General features: G+C 38.6%; 1 protein-coding gene across 4 annotated transcripts in view; it reads right to left on the bottom strand.

Annotated features, from left to right (window-relative positions):
• Positions 1 to 21,988, bottom strand: part of LOC114663090 (kelch-like protein 4) — a 638,922-nt gene that overhangs the window by 77,382 nt on the left and 539,552 nt on the right. For all 4 annotated transcript variants that reach the window (XM_028816853.2, XM_051935330.1, XM_051935331.1 and 1 more), the window contains exon 8: positions 19,212 to 19,374. In XM_028816853.2, coding sequence (XP_028672686.2) covers positions 19,212 to 19,374 — 163 coding nt within the window. The remainder of the gene's footprint in view (positions 1 to 19,211; positions 19,375 to 21,988) is intronic.

Here is a 21,988-nt window from a genome sequence, read left to right as displayed (position 1 = left end):
GTGTGTGTGTATATATATATATATATATATATATATATATGACAGCAACACTCATAACAATGACAACACAATTACATTGACAATCATGTTACGTTATTTTAAAAATGTTTCCTTTACTTTTTCATAACCTCTTTAACACACTACTTCTCCGCTGCGAAGCACGGGTATTTTGCTAGTATACCAATAACAGTTTGTTAAGGATTTGTTTTTTTGTGAAGCTGCCTTCACTCGAGTGATCACTTCGAGCTGACTTGCTCGCTAACCATAAGCGTTACCTGGTAGGTAACCACCCATACAATCAGATTGTGAATCAGACTACGAATGCCGTGAATGTAATTACCCCGATCTACATGCTGTCAAATAAACGAACCACACGCCTTGGCGCAATTTTAGGGGCTTCACCTCTAGCGCTGACGTCCGAGGTTTGATTCCCGTAAGGGAGTGAAGTGAGTGGGTGGTTACCTACCAGGTAACGCTTATGGTTGGCCAGCAAGTCAGGTAACATCAGCCACGGTGCCTTCAGTCGTGAGAAGCAGATCATAGAATGGATGAAAATAGTTTACTGTCAAATAATGCAAAGAGTACGCGACACGTCTTTTCCCCTTATTCTTGGCTCATCAGGCGTACATACTCACTGTACTCGCTTAACGGTAATCGAACCTCGGATGTCAGCGCTAGAGGGGCTTCGCAGCGGTGAAGTATTGCTTTTAAATTTTAATTAAGAAGAAAAGAAAACCTTTTTAAATTAAGTCTTAAAAAGAGGTGTAAAGATATTGACAATAAGATACGCAAACCCACCAAGACATGCAATCGTTTAAATCAAGGCCCGAGTCGAAAAACACCATCCCATAATATTAGTTAACGATTAACACATTTCTATATGTATTGTAAGCATACAATACAACTGATAATATGTTGCGCTTATTTATCTGGTGTACTGACATTTTTGTGCGTTTAACGGCTGTAATCTAACGTGGTTTGTGCCCTTCAGAATGAAAAGAGTTTGCATTTACCTTTTTAATAAAAGGCAAGCTTTTAAGCCTGAGAAATCACCCCGTAAATGCACACGTTTAATTGCACATGTTAATATGTATGCTTACACAGTATTAAAAGACAGTCAACAATTAACGTCATTTACCTTCGTTCCCGCGTTTGACTTGTGCTGTAAATCTCTTCCTCGTTTTCAGTTCACATGATTACGTAGGAGGCGTAATACGTGATGACGCAATACGTAACTCCGCCTCCTCCATTAGAGTATGTGGACAAAAAACAGGTTCCAGTTATGACCATTACGCGTAGAATTTCGAAATGAAACCTGCCTAACTTTTGTAAGTAAGCTGTAAGGAATGAGCCTGCCAAATTTCAGCCTTCTACCTACACGGGAAGTTGGAGAATTAGTGATGAGTGAGTCAGTCAAACAAGTTCCAGTTATGACCATTACGTGTAGAATTTCGAAATGAAACCTGCCTAACTTTTTTAAGTAAGCTGTAAGGAATGAGCCTGCCAAATTTCAGCCTTCTACCTACACGGGAAGTTGGAGAATTAGTGATGAGTGAGTCAGTCAAACAAGTTCCAGTTATGACCATTACGTGTAGAATTTCGAAATGAAACCTGCCTAACTTTTGTAAGTAAGCTGTAAGGAATGAGCCTGCCAAATTTCAGCCTTCTACCTACACGGGAAGTTGGAGAATTAGTGATGAGTCAGTCAGTCAGTCAGTCAGTCAGTAAGTGAGGGCTTTGCCTTTTATTAGTATAGATATATATATATATATATACACACATATACAGATATATCATATATATATACATATATTATATATACATATACACATATATTTTATATATATATATATATATATATACACACACATACATACATACATATACACACATACATGCACTTACAATAACATAGAAATCAATATAAACAACATTAACATCATTATCATATGAGAATATGAAGTAATATATAAGAAGCACATTTCATATAAATATAAATTATTAAACAGTAAAATCTTCTTCTATAATTTGCTACCGTGGCTATTTGTTTGTCTGTCCAGGATTTTAAATCACATGTAGCTTGCAAACCGTTTCACGTATTGACTTGAAATGTGGTACACATATAGTACGTCACGTCTGCTATCCGCTTTATGGGTGATGATTGTATTACTCTTTTTATCTTTATTTTATTTTATTGTAGAATCAAGTCCTATCTGCGCACACCAGGGCGGCCGTGGGCGGATGCGTATGGTGTATTAACTCCATGTTATCGTGCATTGCGCTGTCACTGGTATTTTGATAAAAGAATTTGAACAACATATAAGAAGCGTATAAATTATTAAACAGTAAAACATTAACATTTAAGAAGTAAAGTTACATTGAGTACTACTGCAGTGCCTTCGGGTATACCTCATTTTTTCTTTGCCCATTACATGTTTAAATGTATACATTTTTTGGTGTACCTACCCGAGAACACGCGTCATATAACCGACCGTGGGAGAAGCATGGATTTTAAACACGCGTTGAGTTCATCTGCTGGTCTCCCTCGTGGAATAACTGGTAATGTTTGACTAAAATCTACAGCGAGTAAAACAACATTACCTCCTTTTTTTTTTTTCTCTGAGATCTTGCTTTTTTCGGTTCAAGGCTTCATAAGCTCTTTTATGTTCCATGGTGTACTTATCCCAAACCATCATCTTTGAATGTTGCAAGACTTTCGCCTTGTATGTAGATCGACGTGCCCTCTTTTAATTGCGAGAAGCAGATATATATAGCCAAATTTTCGCGCTTCGTTGCGGCGAAGTACTGCTTTTAATTTTTTATTAAGAAGAAAAGAAAACCTTTTTAAACGGATCGAAAATATACCAATAACAATTTGTTAAGGATCTGTTTTTTTGTGAAGCTCCCTTTTCACAGCTGTCGTGCTACGGCGTGTGTTTCGTTTATTTGACAGTATGTAGATCGTGGTAATTACATTCATGGCATTCGTTTTCTGAATCACAATCTGATTGTATGGGTGGTTACCTGCCAGGTCACGCTTGTGGTTTGTCAGCAAGTCGCCTTACGTCCGCCACGTGCCCTCTTTCTGTTATTTTTTGTTCTTTGCGGTTTGCGGCTCTTCCTTCATTTCTCCCTACTGCGTTGTTTTATCTCGCGAATATGTTATTGCAATCCGCAGTGGGAGCGTTTCTATAAACTTAATTTAAACGTACGTTTTACACCGTGCTTTGTTTCCCTTATGAAGATGCTTGTATGGTTCACTCGCTCGCTTCTTATTGTTTCGCTCCCTTCTCAATTGTTTAATGAATTTTTTGTTCTTCGCTGTTTGTGGCTCATCCTTCATTTCTGCCTACTGCGTTCTTTTATCTCGCGAATATGTTATTGCAATCCGCAGCGGGAGCGTTTCTATAAACTTAATTTAAACTTACATTTTACACCGTGCTTTTTTCCCTTATGAAGATGCTTGTATGGTTCACTCGCTCGCTTCTTATTGTTTCGCTCCCTTCTCAATTGTTTAATGAATTTTTTGTTCTTCGCTGTTTGCGGCACCAGAGTCGAAACCCCTAACGTTGCGGTCAGTAAGTCGGCTAACATCCGCCATGTGCCGTCTTTCAGTTGCGAGAAGCAGATCATAGAATGGTTTTAATAGTTTACTTTCAAATAATGCAAAGAGTATGCGACACGTGTTTCTCCCTAATTCTGCTCTCGGGAATTGAATCTCGAACGTCAATGCCAGAGGTGAAGCCCCTAACGTTGCGCTACGGCGTGTGGTTCGTTTATACCTCGTGTCTTCTCATTAAACTTTTATCTCGCGAATATGTTATTGCAATCCGCAGCGGGAGCGTTTCTATAAACTTAATTTAAACGTACGTTTTACACCGTGCTTTTTTCCCTTATGAAGATGCTTGTATGCTTCACTCGCTCGCTTCTTATTGTTTCGCTCCCTTCTCAATTGTTTAATGAATTTTTTGTTCTTCGCTGTTTGTAGCTCATCCTTCATTTCTCCCTACTGCGTTCTTTTATCTTGCGAATATGTTATTGCAATCCGCAGCAGGAGCGTTTCTATAAACTTAATTTAAACTTACGTTTTACACCGTGCTTTTTTCCCTTATGAAGATGCTTGTATGCTTCACTCGCTCGTTTCTTATTGTTTCGCTCCCTTCTCAATTGTTTAAAGAATTTTTTGTTCTTCGCTGTTTACGGCTCATCCTTCATTTCTCCCTACTGCGTTCTTTTATCTCGCGAATATGTTATTGCAATCCGCAGCAGGAGCGTTTCTATAAACTTAATTTAAACTTACATTTTACACCGTGCTTTGTTTCCCTTATGAAGATACTTGTATGCTTTACTCGCTCGCTTCTTATTGTTTCGCTCCCTTCTCAATTGTTTAATGAATTTTTTGTTCTTCGCTGTTTGCGGCTCCTCCTTCATTTCTCACTACTGTGTTCACAGTCTTTTCACGTGATTACGTGGGAGGCGTGATGACGTGACACTCAACTCCTCCTCCCACGGCCATCGAGCTGCCGTCCATTACAGTATATTGTGAAAAAAGAGGTTCCAGTTATGACCATTACGCGTTGAATTTTGAAATGAAACCTGCCTAACTTTTGTAAGTAAGCTGTAAGGAATCAGCCTGCCAAATTTCAGCCTTCCACCTACACGGGAAGTTGCAGAATTAGTGATGAGTCAGTCAGTCAGTCAGTCAGGGCTTTGCCTTTTATTAAATAGTATAGTTTTACAGAAACTAGAGACAACCAAATACTACCTCAAACATTTCGTCAAGCATTAATCACCATCTTTCCTAAACAAAATAAGGACTTGTTACAATGTGCATCATACAGCCCAATTTCACTCCTGAATAATGAAGTTAAGATACTCTCAAAAATTCTAGCTAGAAGGATGGAGAAAGAGCTGCCCTCAGTAATGTCACAGGATCAAACTGGATTTATTAAAGGCCGACACCTATCTTCCAATCTCCGATGCTTGTTTAATGTTATACTATATATTCACCAGCAATAATCAAACACCCCAGAGATATTACTATCATTAGACGCAGAAAAAAGCATTTGATATGACTGAATGGAACTACCTTTTCACTGCATTGGAGAAATTTGGGTTTGGCCCAAATATTTGTGCACGGATCAAACTACTGTATACCAATCCAGAAGCTTCAGTTTGTATTAACAACATTTGTTCAGACTACTTTAAGCTAGAACATGGTACCAGACAAGGATGTCCCTTGTCACAACTGCTGTTTGCAATCGCCATTGAACCACTGGCGGTTCACTGTCGAAATTCTTATCAGATAAAGGGGATTATCAGAGAAGGACTGGAACAGAAAATTTCTCTATTTGCAGATGATATGGTTTTATATACAGTGATCCCTCGCTATATCGCGCTTCGCCTTTCGCGGCTTCACTCCATCGCGGATTTTATATGTAAGCATATTTAAATATATATCGCGGATTTTTCGCTGCTTCGCGGGTTTCTGCGGACAATGGGTCTTTTAATTTCTGGTACATGCTTCCTCAGTTGGTTTGCCCAGTTGATTTCATACAAGGGACGCTATTGGCAGATGGCTGAGAAGCTACCCAACTTACTTTCTCTCTCTCTCTCTCTCTTGCGCTGACGTAGGGGGGTGTGAGCAGGGTGGCTGTTCGCACACCTAGACGATATGGACGCTCGTCTAAAAATTCTGAAAGATTATCTTCACGTTTGCTATCTTTTGTGCAGCTGCTTCCTGAAACGACATGCTGAACGGTGCTTCGCATACTTAAAAGCACGAAGGGAACGTATTGATTTTTTTATCTGTCTCTCTCTCTCTCTTTCTCTGCTCCTGACGGAGGGGGTATGAGCTGCCGCCTTCAACAGCTTTGTGCCGCGGTGCTTCGCATACTTAAAAGCCAAACAGCACTATTGATTTGTTTGCTCCTTTGAAGAGGAAGATATGTTTGCATTCTTTTAATTGTGAGACTGAACTGTCATCTCTGTTTTGTCATGGAGCACAGTTTAAACTTTTGAAAAAGAGACAAATGTTTGTTTGCAGTGTTTGAATAACGTTCCTGTCTCTCTACAACCTCCTGTGTTTCTGCGCAAATCTGTGACCCAAGCATGACAATATAAAAATAACCATATAAACATATGGTTTCTACTTCGCGGATTTTCTTATTTCGCGGGTGGCTCTGGAACGCAACCCCCGCGATGGAGGAGGGATTACTGTATATCAAACCCAGAAAACACTGTGCCTGCAGTTTTAACAGCATTCACAGAATTTCAAAAGATATCTGGTCTTAAAATTAATCTGAATAAAAGTATACTCTTTCTAGTGAATTCACAAGCATATAATATTAGATTGGACACCTACCTTTTACCATAGCAGATCAGTTTAAATACCTAGGGGTAAATATCACAAGTAAACATAAAGCTCTTTATCAACAAAATTTTGTTGTCTGTACGGAAAAAATTAAGCAAGACTTGCATAGATGGTCAACCCTTCATCTCACTCTAGCCGGAAGAATTAACGTTGTTAAGATGAATATCCTTCCTAAACTTCTTTTTTACTTCAAAACATTCCAATATATATCAATAAATTGTTTTTAAGCAATTAGATTCAACAATAACCTCATTAATTTGGAACTCAAAACACCCACGTATCCGAAGAGCGACCCTACAAAGACCTCAGGCAGAAGGTGGCATGGCTTTACCTAATTTTCAGTTTTATCACTGGGCAGCAAACATACAAGCCATAAAAACCTGGACACAAAAAAATGAATATACACAGGCTTGGTTCGCAATAGAAGTAAAATCCTGTAGTACTTCTTTATACTCCCTGCTCTGCGCTCCAATAAATGCAAGTTATCGCAAATATACTAATAACCCAATTGTGCTTTACTCACTCAGAATATGGAACCAACTTAGAAAGCATTTTATCCGTGGCACCACTGCAAGAGAACCACCTCTTTCAACCCTCGCAAACATATCCAGTTTTTAATACCTGTAAAAGTTTTGGGATTAAAATGCTCAGAGATCTTTATATAGACAACATATTTGCATCTTTTGAACAATTACGTTCCAAATTCAACCTTCCAGCTACACATTTCTTTCACTATCTTCAAATTAGAAATTTTGTTAAACAGAAACTGCCCGATTTTCCTCACCTTGTACCCTCCACCATGCTGGAAAAAATCCTGCTCAATTTCGAAGAATTAAACACCATTTCCGCATTATATAAAATCTTATTAGAGTCCCTACCTTTCAAAGACCCAAGAAGACATTGGGAAGAAGATCTCATAATCAATATATCAGAAAATTAGTGGAAGGTAGCAAAGCAGAGAATTCACTTGAGCTCCATATGTGCAAAGTATAGAATTATTCAACTAAAAATTATATATCGAGCTCATCTGTGCCACTTAAAACTGTCCAAAATGTTTCCAGGGCAAGATCCAACCTGCGAACGCTGCAACCAAGCTCCTGCCTCACTGGGTCACATGTTTTGGGCATGCACCAAACTAACATCATTTTGGACCAAAATTATTAAGTGCCTTTCAGACAGCCTGAAGGTCACAATCCCTCCTAACCCATTAACAGCTGTGTTTGGTGTTCTTCCAGATGGACTAGAAGTGGAGAAGGACAAGCAAACGGTGATTGCATTCACTACACTTTTGGCACGCAGACTTATTTTATTAAATTGGAAGAATCCTAACTCTTCTCTGATAAGTCAGTGGGAAACCGATGTTTTATATTATTTGAAATTGGAAAAAATCAAATTCTCAGTTAGAGGATCTGTACAGAATTTTTTTAAAACCTGGCAGGATCTAATCAATATTATTTTAGAATAAGAGAATTAATTATTACCGCATTTATTTCCATTCTCCATTTTTTTTATTTACCTTTATATATTTCTTCCTTTCTTTTGTTTATTGTTGCCTTATTAAAAAGCCCTAAGCAATTCTCCTTTGGCTAAGCTCTCCTTCTCAGGGGTGGGGTTTGATTTGTCTTCAATTTTTTTTGTTATAAATTGATCTATTTGTATGGAATGATTACAATAAAATTAATAAATAAAATTTAAAAAAAAACAAACTTCCTTTTGTTGTTTATACCACTGCTTAAACCAACAAATAGTACGTTTTTCCTAGCCTCCATTTGGTATTCGCTGAAATTCTTCTATTTTCCCTGTGCCTTTGCAATTGTCTTTTCACAGAAAACTGAACTTAAGGGGCTATTTATATTGATTTGCATATTCAAAGAGGCATAATTCTGGGAGGAGTTGGGGTGGGGCGGCAGTAGCATGCATGTGCGTTACATTTCATGCTGACCGGGATTTATGTAGCAGAAAAACGTGGAAGTTGCTGTACACACAGATTTATGCATTTGGTTTTTTTTGTGTGCATGCACATTTCTGGTTTTGTCCATACACCATGTTTTAGTGTGAATTGTACACACATGTATTATACATGAGGCCCCAGGGCCAGATAATATATACCCCTCAAGTTCTTAAGAGGATTACAGAGTACATACGTAAACCCTTGACGGGTATTTTTAGGAAGTCACAGCACACTGGGGAAATTCCAAAGCACAGGAAAATGGCAAATTTTATCCTGTTGTATTAAAATAGTGAATGATGAGAAAAATTAAAAGAACTGAGTCTTTTTAGTTTAAGCAAAAGAAAATTAAGAGGAGACATGACTGAAGTGTTTAACATTATGAAGGGAACTAGTATGGTGGATCGAGACTGCTATTTTAAAATTGAGCTCATCAAGAACATGGGGACACAGCTGGAAACTTGTTAAAGGTAAATTTTGCACAAACATTAGAAAGTTTACACATGGAATAACTACCGAGTAGTTTGGTAGATAGTAGGACTTTAGAGACTTTCAAAACTAGACTTGATGTTATTTTAAAAGAATTAAGGGGATAGGAACAGTGAGCTTTGTTGGGCTAATTGGCCAGTTCTTGTCTAGATTGATCTAATATTCTGAAAAAAAAAGAAGTTAGTTCAAGATGACACAAGGATGCAGTGGACACCAAAATGCACAGCATGTGGATAAACTTGAAGTTTTTCGCAAATGAGATTGCAACTTTATGGCTGGATTTTAGGGAAGAACCTGCTACTATTTATAGGGATGTTAAAGTTAAAGGTAACAAAATAAATAATTTTGAAGAGCTTGGCACCTTGATAATAAAACTCACTGCTCACAATGGCAAAATACAATTGCTGAAGTGTCAGGTGTCATATCTCTTCACTAATGTAATCAAAATGTTGAAGGTGGTGATACCAGTTATTCTCTGTAGTCTTACCTGAGCTTTCTGGATTTACATGAAGCCACAGCATATACTCTTCAGTATTGAAGTCTTTATTGGAGGCCTCTGATTTTAAGTTTTTTTAAATTACGCTGACCAGTAAATGGTTTTTTAAAGTGGTGTGGAAAGCCCTTAGTTAGTCTTTTGAGGGCCAAGGGATAATACGACACAGCTGAATTGAATTAACCAACAGTCTGATGACCTTGGAAGAAACAGAATTCAGACCCCCGTGCCCCTGTGTTAGGATAGAGCGGGTTGGAAGATAACTGACTGACTGACTGACTAATTGAAAATTGCAGTCTTGAGAGCTGAGAGGCAGACAGTTTGCAAAACTTGAAGAAACTATTTTTTTTTTTTTCAACTTCAGGTGCCGTGCTATGTGGTAGCATTTAAAGAAGTTTTCGCTCCTTTTTTTTTTACACAATTATTAATAATTGTAATTATTAAAATTATTAATGTTAAGATTTGGCCTCTGGCTAGTTACTATTAATTTTTGGATGAATTTCTAAATTAAATTGAAAAGATGATGCTGTCAACACAGACCTGAGTGTCAGCTTGTCTCAACTTCCTTCAGAACAAGTTGCAAACTTGAGAAATGTCAAAGGGTGAGTATAAAGGATCTAATGGCTACCTATGTCTATAACATATAACATAAAGTTTGATATATGAAATATTTATGTATTCACTTGGTAGTACTGTGATCATTGCCACCTATGGAGCTCTATTACACCCTGTCGTGAAGCTGTTCATTTGAAGGTTGAAGCTTGCTCAAAGATAAAAGAGGTGGAGATCCAGAGTGAGGATGAAAAGTAAAGTTGAAAGGATTCAGGCGTAGCCTGCCTACATATATTGAGAAATGTTTGATTGGTTTTAATATTAGTTTAATGTACTGTCACGTTTCACAGCAAGTTACAGCAAGTTGAAGTACTATGACACTTTGGGTACTGCTGAGAACTGCCTTAACACTAGAATTACCAGAGTCTACGAAAAAACTCGTAGATCCAGCCCACCTTAAAACCGTTCTCACCTCTCTTTTGTCTTCTAAATGAGCCGATTAAGACGAGCCAGCAAGCAGCCGGCTATTCCATCCCCCACCGTCTCAGAACGTTCACTAAGTTTTCCCAGCTCATGCCTTGTTTGATTATCTGGGAGTGACTGAACTTCTAGAGTTTTAGAGTGGAAATAATAGATCGTTATTTGGAACACACGCATTTCATGCGTGTTCCGTTTCTACAGTAATCTGTGTAAATACATTGTTAAAACAGAAACTTTTTCATATTTTAGTAATAAATGTTACAAAATGTGGCATAAACTATAGCATTTGTGAAGCCTGACGTCCAAACATCAAATAAACACTTTCACAAAAGGGTCAACGATGCTGTGAATTTCCCCTTGGGATTAATAAAGTATCTATCTATCTATCTATGTATAACACCTTCCGTGGCATAGCAGTCAGATTTGCTGACTTAGCGCTACAGCAGCCTTGCTGTGTATTACAGACCCGAGTTTGATTCCCCGCTGGGGAGGAAGTGTTTATTTTTTCTTTGTAACCTCAAACGGACATAAAATTTATAAATTGGTATGCACTGTAAATCGTTAAGTTTAAAATGTCGATCGCGGTTATTTCTGTTGATTAATTCATACATTTTTACTTAGAGTCAGAACAGGAGCTTATTCAGCTTATTCAGCTTCTGATCTGACTCTAGCAGCCCACAGTATAAATTCACACCCAATCTGACGCTGTTCGTTTTCAAATAATATTGTACTAGTGCGATTATGTTTTCTGATTGGTACTATTCGCGTCATCATAAAATGATTTCTTCAAAATGTCACATATATTTGTTTCTTTCTTTTTTTAAAATGTGCGTTGATCACCACCAGCATGTTGTAGCACACAGCAACTGGAACTGCATGTTCTTGCGCGCACTGAATAAGTGCACTGAATAAGACAGCGCTATATGCAATCATCAGATTCAAATGTTAACAGTTCACAGTTCACACACACAAGGATTGTCTTTCTTACATTTACAACGTGTCTACCTGTTACAATTTATTAACTTCTCTCTATGCTGTGGTTTCTATTACACACCTGAAAGAAAGACAATTTATGTGAAAACATCATCACACTAATGCAATATTATTTGAAAACGAACAGCGTCAGATCGTTTGTGAATTTATGCTGGAACTGGAATTTCTCTGATGTGGAATCAGTTCTGTATGGTTGTGGGCGTGGGTGTGAGTGGTGGACATAACTGGGAATTACTGTGAATGTGTGTGGTGTTTTGAGATAATGAATACAGCTGCGAATTACAGGTGCTTGCTCAGTGTAATAGAAACCATAGCACAGAGAGGTGTGTACACTGCAACAAGTACACATGCAAATGTGGGAAGGGCGCTCCTTGGGTGAGCTATAGCGCGTCTTTATGTGAAAACAGCAGTGTCAGATGGGGAGTGTCTGATGATTGCATATAGTGCTGAAGTTAATACTCTTTACTATGCTTTCCTCTGCATGTCCTGGAGTACAAAAGAAATAGCATACAGCAACGTGTGGGGACTGGCAAGATTGGGGGAAAAAAAACACGCGGGTCGTATGTATCGTGATACACTGCAGAGCTATAGTGCGTCTTTATGTGAAAACAGCAGTGTCAGATGGGGTAGGAAGAATGAAAAGTGAATAAAAAAAACAGAAACAAAGCTAACCTTTACAAATATCATAAATTACACTGGCTGTTACAGACTGAAATCAAATGTATTTTTTTATTCTAAAATAGTAAAAATAAGAGCAGTTCACTTCTCAAAAGGGAGTCGTGCAGGATCGAACTCGTGACCTGTTGATTGCCAGTCAGCAACTGATACTGTTGTGCCACAGCAGCAGTGGTTGCAAATGAGTGTCAATGTCGCACACTAAGGCGGCTTTTTTTCTGCAGTTGTATTTTTGAATAAAAGCGCACTTGTTCCGTTATATTTGTACCTTTCGTGAAAGTGTTTCTTTGATATTTGGACTTCAGGCTTCATACATTATATAGTTTATGCCTACATTTTGTTATTTACTACTAGAATATGAAAAAAAGTTTCTGTTTTAAAAATATATTTACACAGATTACTGTAGAAACGGAACACAAATGAAATGCGTGTGTTCCAAATAACGATTTATTATTTCCACTTTAAAACTCCACTTCACTCCCAGATAATCAATCAAGGCATGAGCTGGGAGAAATTCGTGCATGTTCTTATTCAGTGGGGGGATGGAATAGCCGGCTAGTTGCAGCTTGTACATTTAGATGACAAAAGACGATGGCGGAGAGGTGCGAAAGGATTTAAGAAGCGATTTAAGGAGGGACGGATCTACGAGTTTTTTCGTAGACTCTGGTAATTCTAGTGTTACCACTAGAGTCCCTGAAGCCTATGAAAAATGTTGTAATCCCGAGCCACCTTAACTCTTTTAGGGCTAATTTTTTTTTGTTTCTTTTCTCCCAGGGCTGAATATTTTTCCAAAAACTAACATTTTTTAAAAAAGAACACAAAGCAATTTTTTAACATATCAAATCAACAAAAAATATTTACTTTTGACAAATGTTACTGTCTTGCATGTTGTATGAGCCTGCATACTCTATGATTTCACATACATATCACATACATTTTACACAGCAAAGTCTGATCTCGCTCAAAGCAGCCAATTTCAGTCATTGCCACATTGCACTCCTTACAATATGTGTTGCTTTGGTGCCTATTTTTCAATTGTCTGTTGCTGCACTTTCTCACATATATTGTTAGTCTGTACTGTAGAGAGACAAGTCACCCATTTGCCATCGTGCCATGCCACTGCCACCAAGTTTTCTGCCTGCATGAAAACCGTATTGTCACCTCTTTTCATCTTCTGAAACTTTATGAACTTTATGTATGGCATTATAGCCTGGCTCACCCCATGGGATTTGCTTCTGTTTATTACAGAAGTGAATAAAACTTTGCAGCAGCATGTACCTAAGCCACCAGGGGACAAAACACGTTTGGACCAATGCTCCCTGAAGTTATATCACCAGTTCTGTCACATCTCTATTTGTAATGCCACAGCGTGCTTCATCTCGTCTTTCGTTGTGGGTTTCCACTTTGAAAAACGAGAATGCGATGCAAACGCAGCCCGCGATTCAAAAAAAATCTCTGCCTACCTGTTTGTCTCGTCTGACAGTAGCTGAAAAGCAGCATCAGGAGAGAGCAGCCTGAAGTACAGCAGCTGGTGATCTGTCGTGTCCAACAGCAAGCCATGCCGTCTTGTAAACTCCGGTAGCCAGATCGGCTCTCAACGGATCAATGTCTGTGTATTTATCCCATGCGAACCTTGCCGTAAATGCATCGGCTGCGCCAAGGCACTCAACTGGCAGCAGATCCGCTCGCGCGGCATCGGCTGGTGTCTGATCAGCTGATGCCTGTTTCTAACTCTCTTGCTCGATCTCCTGATCACTGCCAATAAAGTCCGATTCTGAAAAATCAAGAGTCCGACTCCGCGATAATGCGCAAAACATCGTCTGCCGAGTGTTTTCTTTTCTGCACTTGCTTCGCTGCCTTTTCACATGTCGGTGCCATCTTGCCTTTGTTTTCATTTCACAACTCACGCACACGCAATGTTTATTTTCCGAGTCAACGAGTCTAGCATTCCACCAAGCACAGAGGGAATGCCTGTGACGTGACAGTGAGATTTGTCGCCATTAACAGCTGATTGTCGCCCCCTATCCCTGGATGTCGACTTTTGTCGACATTCGCCTTCAACCCCTCCTGTCGACAAAAGTCGACATCCACCCTAAAAGAGTTAAATTCCTTTGTAGCACTCCGTCAGCATCTTTTGTTTTGCAAATGTGTCAATCAGAACAAGCAGCCTGTTATCCCATCCCCCACTGACGCAGCTGAAGTTCTTCCACCTCAAGTCTCTTTATGTGAGTGTGAAGTGCCTGGGGTTGTACAGGGTAAATAATATATTATTATTTGGAATACATACAATGTATATGTGTTCCATGTCTACAATGATCTGGGTAAATGTAGGATGACAGGAAATGTGAAGCAAGAAATGCTGAACACATACCTAAAACAGAAACTTTTTCCATGTTGTAGTAATAATGACATGAAGTGTGAAGACCAAGTATCAAATAAACACGTGCACTTTTATTCAAGAATATAACCAAAGGAAAAAAAAAATATTGAATTTACATGTTGCTGTCAATGAGCTAAAAACCCAAGGTCAAATGTCCTTCAGCAGAAAGTTAATACAGTATGTCTTCTTGGATGGTGCAGAGGTAAGAACTGCTGCATTATAACCAAAAGGTTGCAGGTTGGAGTTTTGAGTAGTGAGCTGCTATTATTATTACTATACTATAATAAAAACATACATTTGATTTGAGTCTGTAACACCCACTGTAAATTTTGGCTACTTGTAAAAGCTAGTGCTTTTTTATTATTCAGTTTTATTCTGTCAGTGATACTCATGTGGTACAATTAACTTACTTCTCCCTCTCTGAGTTGATGGCGTTTATCTCCATTAATTTCACAAGAGCAGCGATGACCACAGTTGGTACCGTGGTTGATGCCTGTTCAGAACTATTTGTTGTAACATGTCACAGACGGCCAGGGTCCTTGTCTGGCCAGGACGCCACGGGGATGATAGATGGCAGACTTCATGGGTTGCTGTGGTGCCTCAGACTCCTGCAGGGCTTCATGGGAAATGGAGTTGGATACAGCCCTGTTGGGATCCGGGGGCGCCACCAGGGGGTGCTGCAGTTGCTGCTGAGCCTTGGAGAGCAGCTGTTTCGCCACACTCAAAAAACGCTGCCAGAATTAGGTCAAAGAGCACCTGGAGCACTTCCATGTGCCTTTTAAAAGGAGTTAGCAGCCACTACTCAGTGAGCCAGAGTCGGGAGGAGAGAGACAAAGCTTGCCGAGGAGGACTGGGGGAGGAAGAAACAAAATGTATTGTGTAGAGGTATTTTGTGCTTTGGGACAGTGTTGCATACTCGTGGGAACGGGGATGATGTTCTCCACGAGGGAAGATAATAAAAAGCTTCAGTTTTTATAAGTATGCCTTCAGCATCTCTCTGTGTCGGATTAAGCACTGGTATAGCGCCATCTACTGTCACAACCGGTAATCAAAGATACAATGCCCCGTGACTGCTATCAGACTATCATGCGGCATTTGCGCTTTGACAACAAAGACACCTATGCAGAACGTGTGAAAAACAACAGATTTGCATGTGCGTGTGCAATGCTACTCCATAGTTAGGAAAAGATCCCAGTCGTCCCACCAGAGAAAGACATTCTGAGATTGTTCATAAAACCGTTTCTGGACAAAGGCAGAACTATAACAACAGACAACTTTATCGCCTTCACTGGCTAATAAATTGCTTCACTGCAACACAACTCTGCTTGGCGCCATAAAGTGGGACAGGAACTTCCAAATGCAGGTAAACTCACCTCAGTATACGTGCAATTCTCCACGCTAGTGTTTAGATCTGCCAGTGCCATGCTGACGGTGTATGCGCATTTACTTTATATATATATATATATATATATATATATATATATATATATATATATATATATTTTTTTTTTTTTTTTTTTTTTTGAGCTTCAGTAAAATTTTAATTTGCCCTTAGGTATAAATAAAGTACAATCATCATATAACTAGAAAGTGAACACATTAAATTCTTCCTTTTTACCTGTAAGAATCAAATCCTTTAAGTTAATGTTAATTGTAAATTTACCTTAGTTTACTTAGTTTTTGATTCTGAATATAATATAGCCTAACATAGACAACATAAGATTCAGTTTAACCCCCTATAAGTTATAGACAATGGAATGTCCATAATTTTAACTTTGTGTGACAGTAGAATAGACCTTAGATTGAAATTCGACTGCTAGAAAGAAGCATGACTGGTTAGACAGATATGCATTAGGCATATACTTTTATGACCTTAAGAAATGTAAGTTAGATATCTAATTCTCAAGCAGAATCCTATAAGTTCCCCTTTTTTCTTTTTTTTTTGTCTATTATCAACATTTTCTCTTTATTTTTTGTGTGAACTGTTTGCTTTGAATGTTACTAAAATCTTTAAAATGAAGACACTTGGACTGTGGAGTCTTTTCTATATGGCAAGTCATATTAGTGCTGGAATGCTTGTCTGGTAGCTGCATTTGAACTATTTTGAACTATTTGGAAACCCTTGTCAAATGCAGCTACATTAACTTTTCTTTAAAATTGTAAAAAGACTTCACTTCATTAGTCATTAACTTCATATGGAAAGTATCCACTGCCCCTTGTGGTTATCAGTATGAATGACAACTTACTAGTGAGACAGAAATGATGTAAAACATAAACAATAATTAATTTCAAGAACCAAAACAGACATTTTCTAAAACACACCACAATATTCATAAACTAATGGGTATCCTGACAGGGTAGTTAAATCTGCAGCTTTAGGACAATCATGAAATGCTCCCCTTGGATTCTAGAAGATATGTAGTCCAGAGAATGATAAGGATGTATAGCCATCTGTCCAGAAGGTCGGTATGGGAAACAGGAGAGGACATTTGGAGAATCCCTCCAAATCTCACATGGCAGACTAGGGAATTAAAGTTCCAGGCCATTTTATTAAGTACAGGGTCTCAGGAAAGGAGGAAGAGCTGGGGATCCCAGAGATACCTCTGAAAAGAAAGCCACAGGATCTTTCATTGGTGTTTTTGACCCCAGATGTGAAGTGATTCCTGGGAGTGACTTAGAAGCAGCCTCAGGGTGTATTTTAAATTTGCCCCTTGACCAATGGCAATCTTGAGTTTATAGTCAGAACGTGAGATGGGTGAAACCTCACACTAGCAGGGAGGTAGTGTGACCAGATCTTAAGGTGAGAGATAGAATAAAACAGTAAAGGATGTGATTGGGAGTATGAATTTGTGTATTTGTTACTAGATTTGTCATGTGGGCCAGTAAATGAATTAGCCCTGAACTATGAGACCAGTAAGACAATAGTTGTGTTTTTGATTTTTTCGTTTTGTTAGTTTATATAAAAGAAAAAAACAATAAAGGACATACTGAACATAAAGTAAAACTTGTAAATGGTGCCACTACATTACAGTTTATGTCACATTCCATTTTATTCCCTTCTTACTGCACTGGTAAAATGTACTAGAGCCAGGATTATTTTTCTTTGTTTCAAATGAAATACGATATATATTAATTGTCATTTCAGGCCGTAATTTGCCGTAACTGATGTGCTTGTGTTAAACTGCATCTGACCCTGCAAGTGGTCCTCCAACTTGCTGAGAAAACTTGAGGGTTGGTGGCAGGATTGGCACTCCAGCCACCGTAAAAACTTCACACAGCTTTAAAACGCCAGACAGAACTCCTGCAGGACTAGCTCTGCTGTAGCTGCCCATAGGAAGGCTGTTCGCATTATGAAAGGTGGAAAGCCCTTGGGAACCTCATCCCCGGAAGAGTCAGAACTGTTGGAGAGTCAATGGGGTCTGGCCTGTTGAGGATCTGAACTGGTGTGGTGCTGAGGTGTCACCCACTTCACAGCAGCACTCGGGTCCCAATTTCAGGCGGCCCATTTGGGTAGGTGCGTGGAATGTCTTGTATCTCTGGGATGATGATCATCTTCCTCTGTTGTTGGAGGAGCTTTGTAAACTCTGCATTTTAATAGCATCACTCTCTGTGATGCGCAGACCTGGGACAGTCCTCTCCCAATGGTGTTCAATGTCACTGCTTTCAACAGTCGCTATACAGTAGGAACCAAGTTACCCGAACTATGCTACTGCATAACATTTCAGTAATTATTTAACGCTCTGATGCTGATCTTTCTTATCATAAAATAGGTCTTTACACTAGCAATTGATGAGAAGAATTCAGAAATACGGTATTTGAGGGTGCCTCAAGAATGCCTCTTTCTCTTGCATGATTTGGCTCAAAAACTAATTAGCATATTGTCATTTCATAACAGGCTTAAGTTTCAAGTTTGGTATTTTACCATCCAGCCATTTTAGCTCTAGACCATTCTCAATAAATTATGACACAGACACACACACACTCACACATAAACAGACAGATGCAAACCCATCAACATCAAAAACTGCAGATCAACATTTTTGACAAATCTAAAGCTTTTGCTCCTCCCTCATAGACGATCAGTTATGGTGGGGGAGGGTGCAAAGCAATAAAAAAAAAACTTAGGAAAAATAAAAATCAGTCCATAACATGCATTACAGCATGTAGTACAATAATCAGCATGATTACAAAAAAAAGAGAAAAATCAGAATCACACTAGCACAGTTTATTCTATTTTGTTAATCAAAAATTCAGGATACTGTACCACAAGTACAGGCACAGTGAAGAGACAGGCTTAAATAGATCACCTTTTCATTATTTGCAGTGGCCTCTGCTGCATTAAAAAGTACTATCAGACTGTTATTATTTTAGAAAATGACAAAGAATTAGCCCATTTATATCTTCCAATGTTTTAGTCATTTTCCACAAATTAAAAAGAGAATGTTCTTTAACAATATGTAGTTCACTTTATAGTTGTTTTTATAACACTGAACAATTTTTTAATTGACTAAGTTGAACATAGTGCATATTTGCTCAACACACATCACAACACCTTGCCATATGCATCATGAGACACGTTTTACTTGGTGTATGCCTTAGCTCAAAATATTTTATAAAGGACAAAACGGAACACAGAGCCATAATGAATCCATATGAAATGTGCTGAAACGTGAAAAAAGAAATGTCAATAGGCACGTGGTTTAAATTAATTCAGAATTTGGGTTTATTTAAAAAAATAATGCAAACCTTGCAATAGTGCACCCCTGCAGAGTGAACGTTATTTTCAAAGATTGTTTTTTTCTTTTGAAATGTTTGTTGAAATACTTACTTGCCATTCAATGCTGTAACACCAACTGTACTTCTTGGAGTTGACATGCTGGCAACATAATTCCATTGCCTTGCTTGTGGGTCCCACCGTTCTACCGTGTTTAAATAACTCCAACCATCATGGCCTCCAACTGCATACATAGGCCCTTCAAGAACTGCAATTCCTATAAACAATATTTGAAAACTCATTATAAGAAATTAATGGGCCAAAAGAGATAAAAGTAAAGTGATTTCCATGATCAGGAGCCATATTTTTTCATCTTAATAAAGTGATTTAAATAATCTCCACTTTAATTCTTTACTGAAATAATTTGATTTTAATTTAAGATGGTACACTTCAAATATTTAATAATGTTTTAACCCTTTAACCGCCAACTCCCTAAATATTCCCCATGCCAGGAGAAATCTGAACAATTTTCGTTTTTTTACTTTACATTTATTCAAGCAGTATTTACCTGCTGAAATACCTGCTGAAATGTTTCAAATAAATGGTCAATCAAAGGACGTAGCTTGAACAAGCGGTCACGGTTTGGATCTTTCATATCTGGCTCAGATAACGGGCAGCAGTCCAGTTGAGATGCTGGGGATACACCCACTCATCGCCATCATCGTCATTCACAGTATCATGCAGCACACGTTGCTGATCATCATTGTCGCTAAAATCTTCTTCAGAACTGCTACAATCATGATCAGAATTATTGTCCAAAATCGCCTGCAAAACCTCACTTGAAGTCAGTTTATGTTTCGCCATATTCACAGCTTTCACTTTCGAATCACATCACGTGAGCGCCCAATACAACCGCAGAGTTGTCGAAATACAACGTAGTAATAATACCCACGCCAAACTGTCAGTTATACTACGCGCCAGGCATTCACATAACCACAGGCAAATGTGCCTGATAATTCCGGCAGTAAGGCGTCAGCAATAAAGCTACAATGCCGGATATATCCGGCAGAGGGCGGTTAAGGGGTTAACACTAGAATTACCAGAGCCTACGAAAAAACTCGTAAATCCGTCCCACCTTAAATCGTGTCTTAAATCCGTTTGCACCTCTCCGCCAGTGTTTTGTCATCTAAATGTGCTGATAAACACAAGCTACTAGCAGCCAGCTATTCCATCCCCCCACCAACTTAGAAGGAACTTCTCCTAGCTCATGCCTTGCCTTGATTTGATTACAGTATCTGGGATTGAAGTGGAGTTTTAGAGTGGAAATAATATAGCGTTATTTGGAATACACGCATTTCATGTGTGTTCCGTTTCTATAGTAGTCTGTGCAAATACATTTTTAAAACAGAAACGTTTTTCATATTCTAATAGTAAATGACAAAATGTAGGCATAAACTATATAATGTATGAAGCCTGAAGTCCATATATCAAAGAAACACTTTCACAAAAGGTACAAATAAGAGAACACGTGCGCTTTTATTCAAAAATATAACTGCACAAAAAAAAAAATCCGCGTTAGCATGCCACATTGACACTCTTACTACAACCGCCGCGGTGGTCTAATGGTATCAGCTCCTGACTGGGAATCAGAGGGTTGCGAGTTTGATCCCGCACAGCTCCACTTCGAGAAGTGAACTGCTCTTATTCTTACAATTTTAGAATAACAACATAAATTTGATTTCAGTCTGTAACAGCCGGTGTAACTTATTATACTGGTAAAGGTTAGCTTTTTTTTTTTTTTTTTTTAATTCACTTTTCATTCTCGCAGTCGCATTCAGAATCAATCCATACAACCCCATCTGACACAGCTGTTTTCACATAAATAAAAGTGCACTTTTATTCAAGACTATAACCGAAGAATAAAGAAAGCAAGTTACAGTTGGTGGTTGATACGACAGCTTGCGTGGTGCAATGCTAAGAAATGCTGATTTCAAGTGACGGTGAGATACGAAGAAGGCAGCTTCGCCAGTGTTTGTGTGTCAGAACCCTTTTTGGGGGAGGGGGGGCGGTAGTATGCATCGTGGTACACTGCAGACCTATAGCGCGTCTTTATGTCAGATGGGGCTGTATGGATTGATTCTGAATGCGACTGCGAGAATGAAAAGTGAATTAAAAAAAAAAAAAAAAAAGCTAACCTTTACCAGTATCATAAGTTACACCGGCTGTTACAGACTGATAAAAAAAAAAAAAAAAAAGCTAACCTTTACCAGTATCATAAGTTACACTGGCTGTTACAGACTGAAATCAAATTTATGTTGTTATTCTAAAATTGTAAGAATAAGAACAGTTCACTTCTCGAAGTGGAGCCGTGCGGGATCGAACTCGCCACCCTCTGATTCCCAGTCAGGAGCTGATACCATTACGCCACCGCAGCGGTTGTAGTAAGAGTGTCAATGTGGCATGCTAACGCGGCTTTTTTTTTGTGCAGTTATATTTTTGAATAAAAGTGCACGTGTTTTCCTTATTTGTACCTTTTGTGAAAGTGTTTCTTTGATATATGAACTTCAGGCTTCATACGTTATATAGTTTATGCCTACATTTTGTCATTTACTATTAGAATATGAAAAACGTTTCTGTTTTAAAAATGTGTTTGCACAGACTACTATAGAAACGGAACACACATGAAATGTGTGTATTCCAAATAACTCTATATTATTTCCACTCTAAAACTCCACTTCAATCCCAGATACTGTCATCAAATCAAGGCAAGGCATGAGCTAGGAGAGGTTCCTTCTATGTCAGTGGGGGGATGGAATAGCTGGCTGCTAGCAGCTTGTGTTTATCAGCACATTTAGATGACAAAAGACTGGCGGAGAGGTGCAAACGGATTT

This window comes from Erpetoichthys calabaricus, chromosome 12 (genome assembly GCF_900747795.2).
Source record: "Erpetoichthys calabaricus chromosome 12, fErpCal1.3, whole genome shotgun sequence".
Lineage (NCBI taxonomy): Eukaryota > Metazoa > Chordata > Cladistia > Polypteriformes > Polypteridae > Erpetoichthys > Erpetoichthys calabaricus.
The sequence above is the reverse complement of the archived record's forward strand: the minus strand, read 5'-3'. Positions and strand labels throughout refer to the sequence as shown.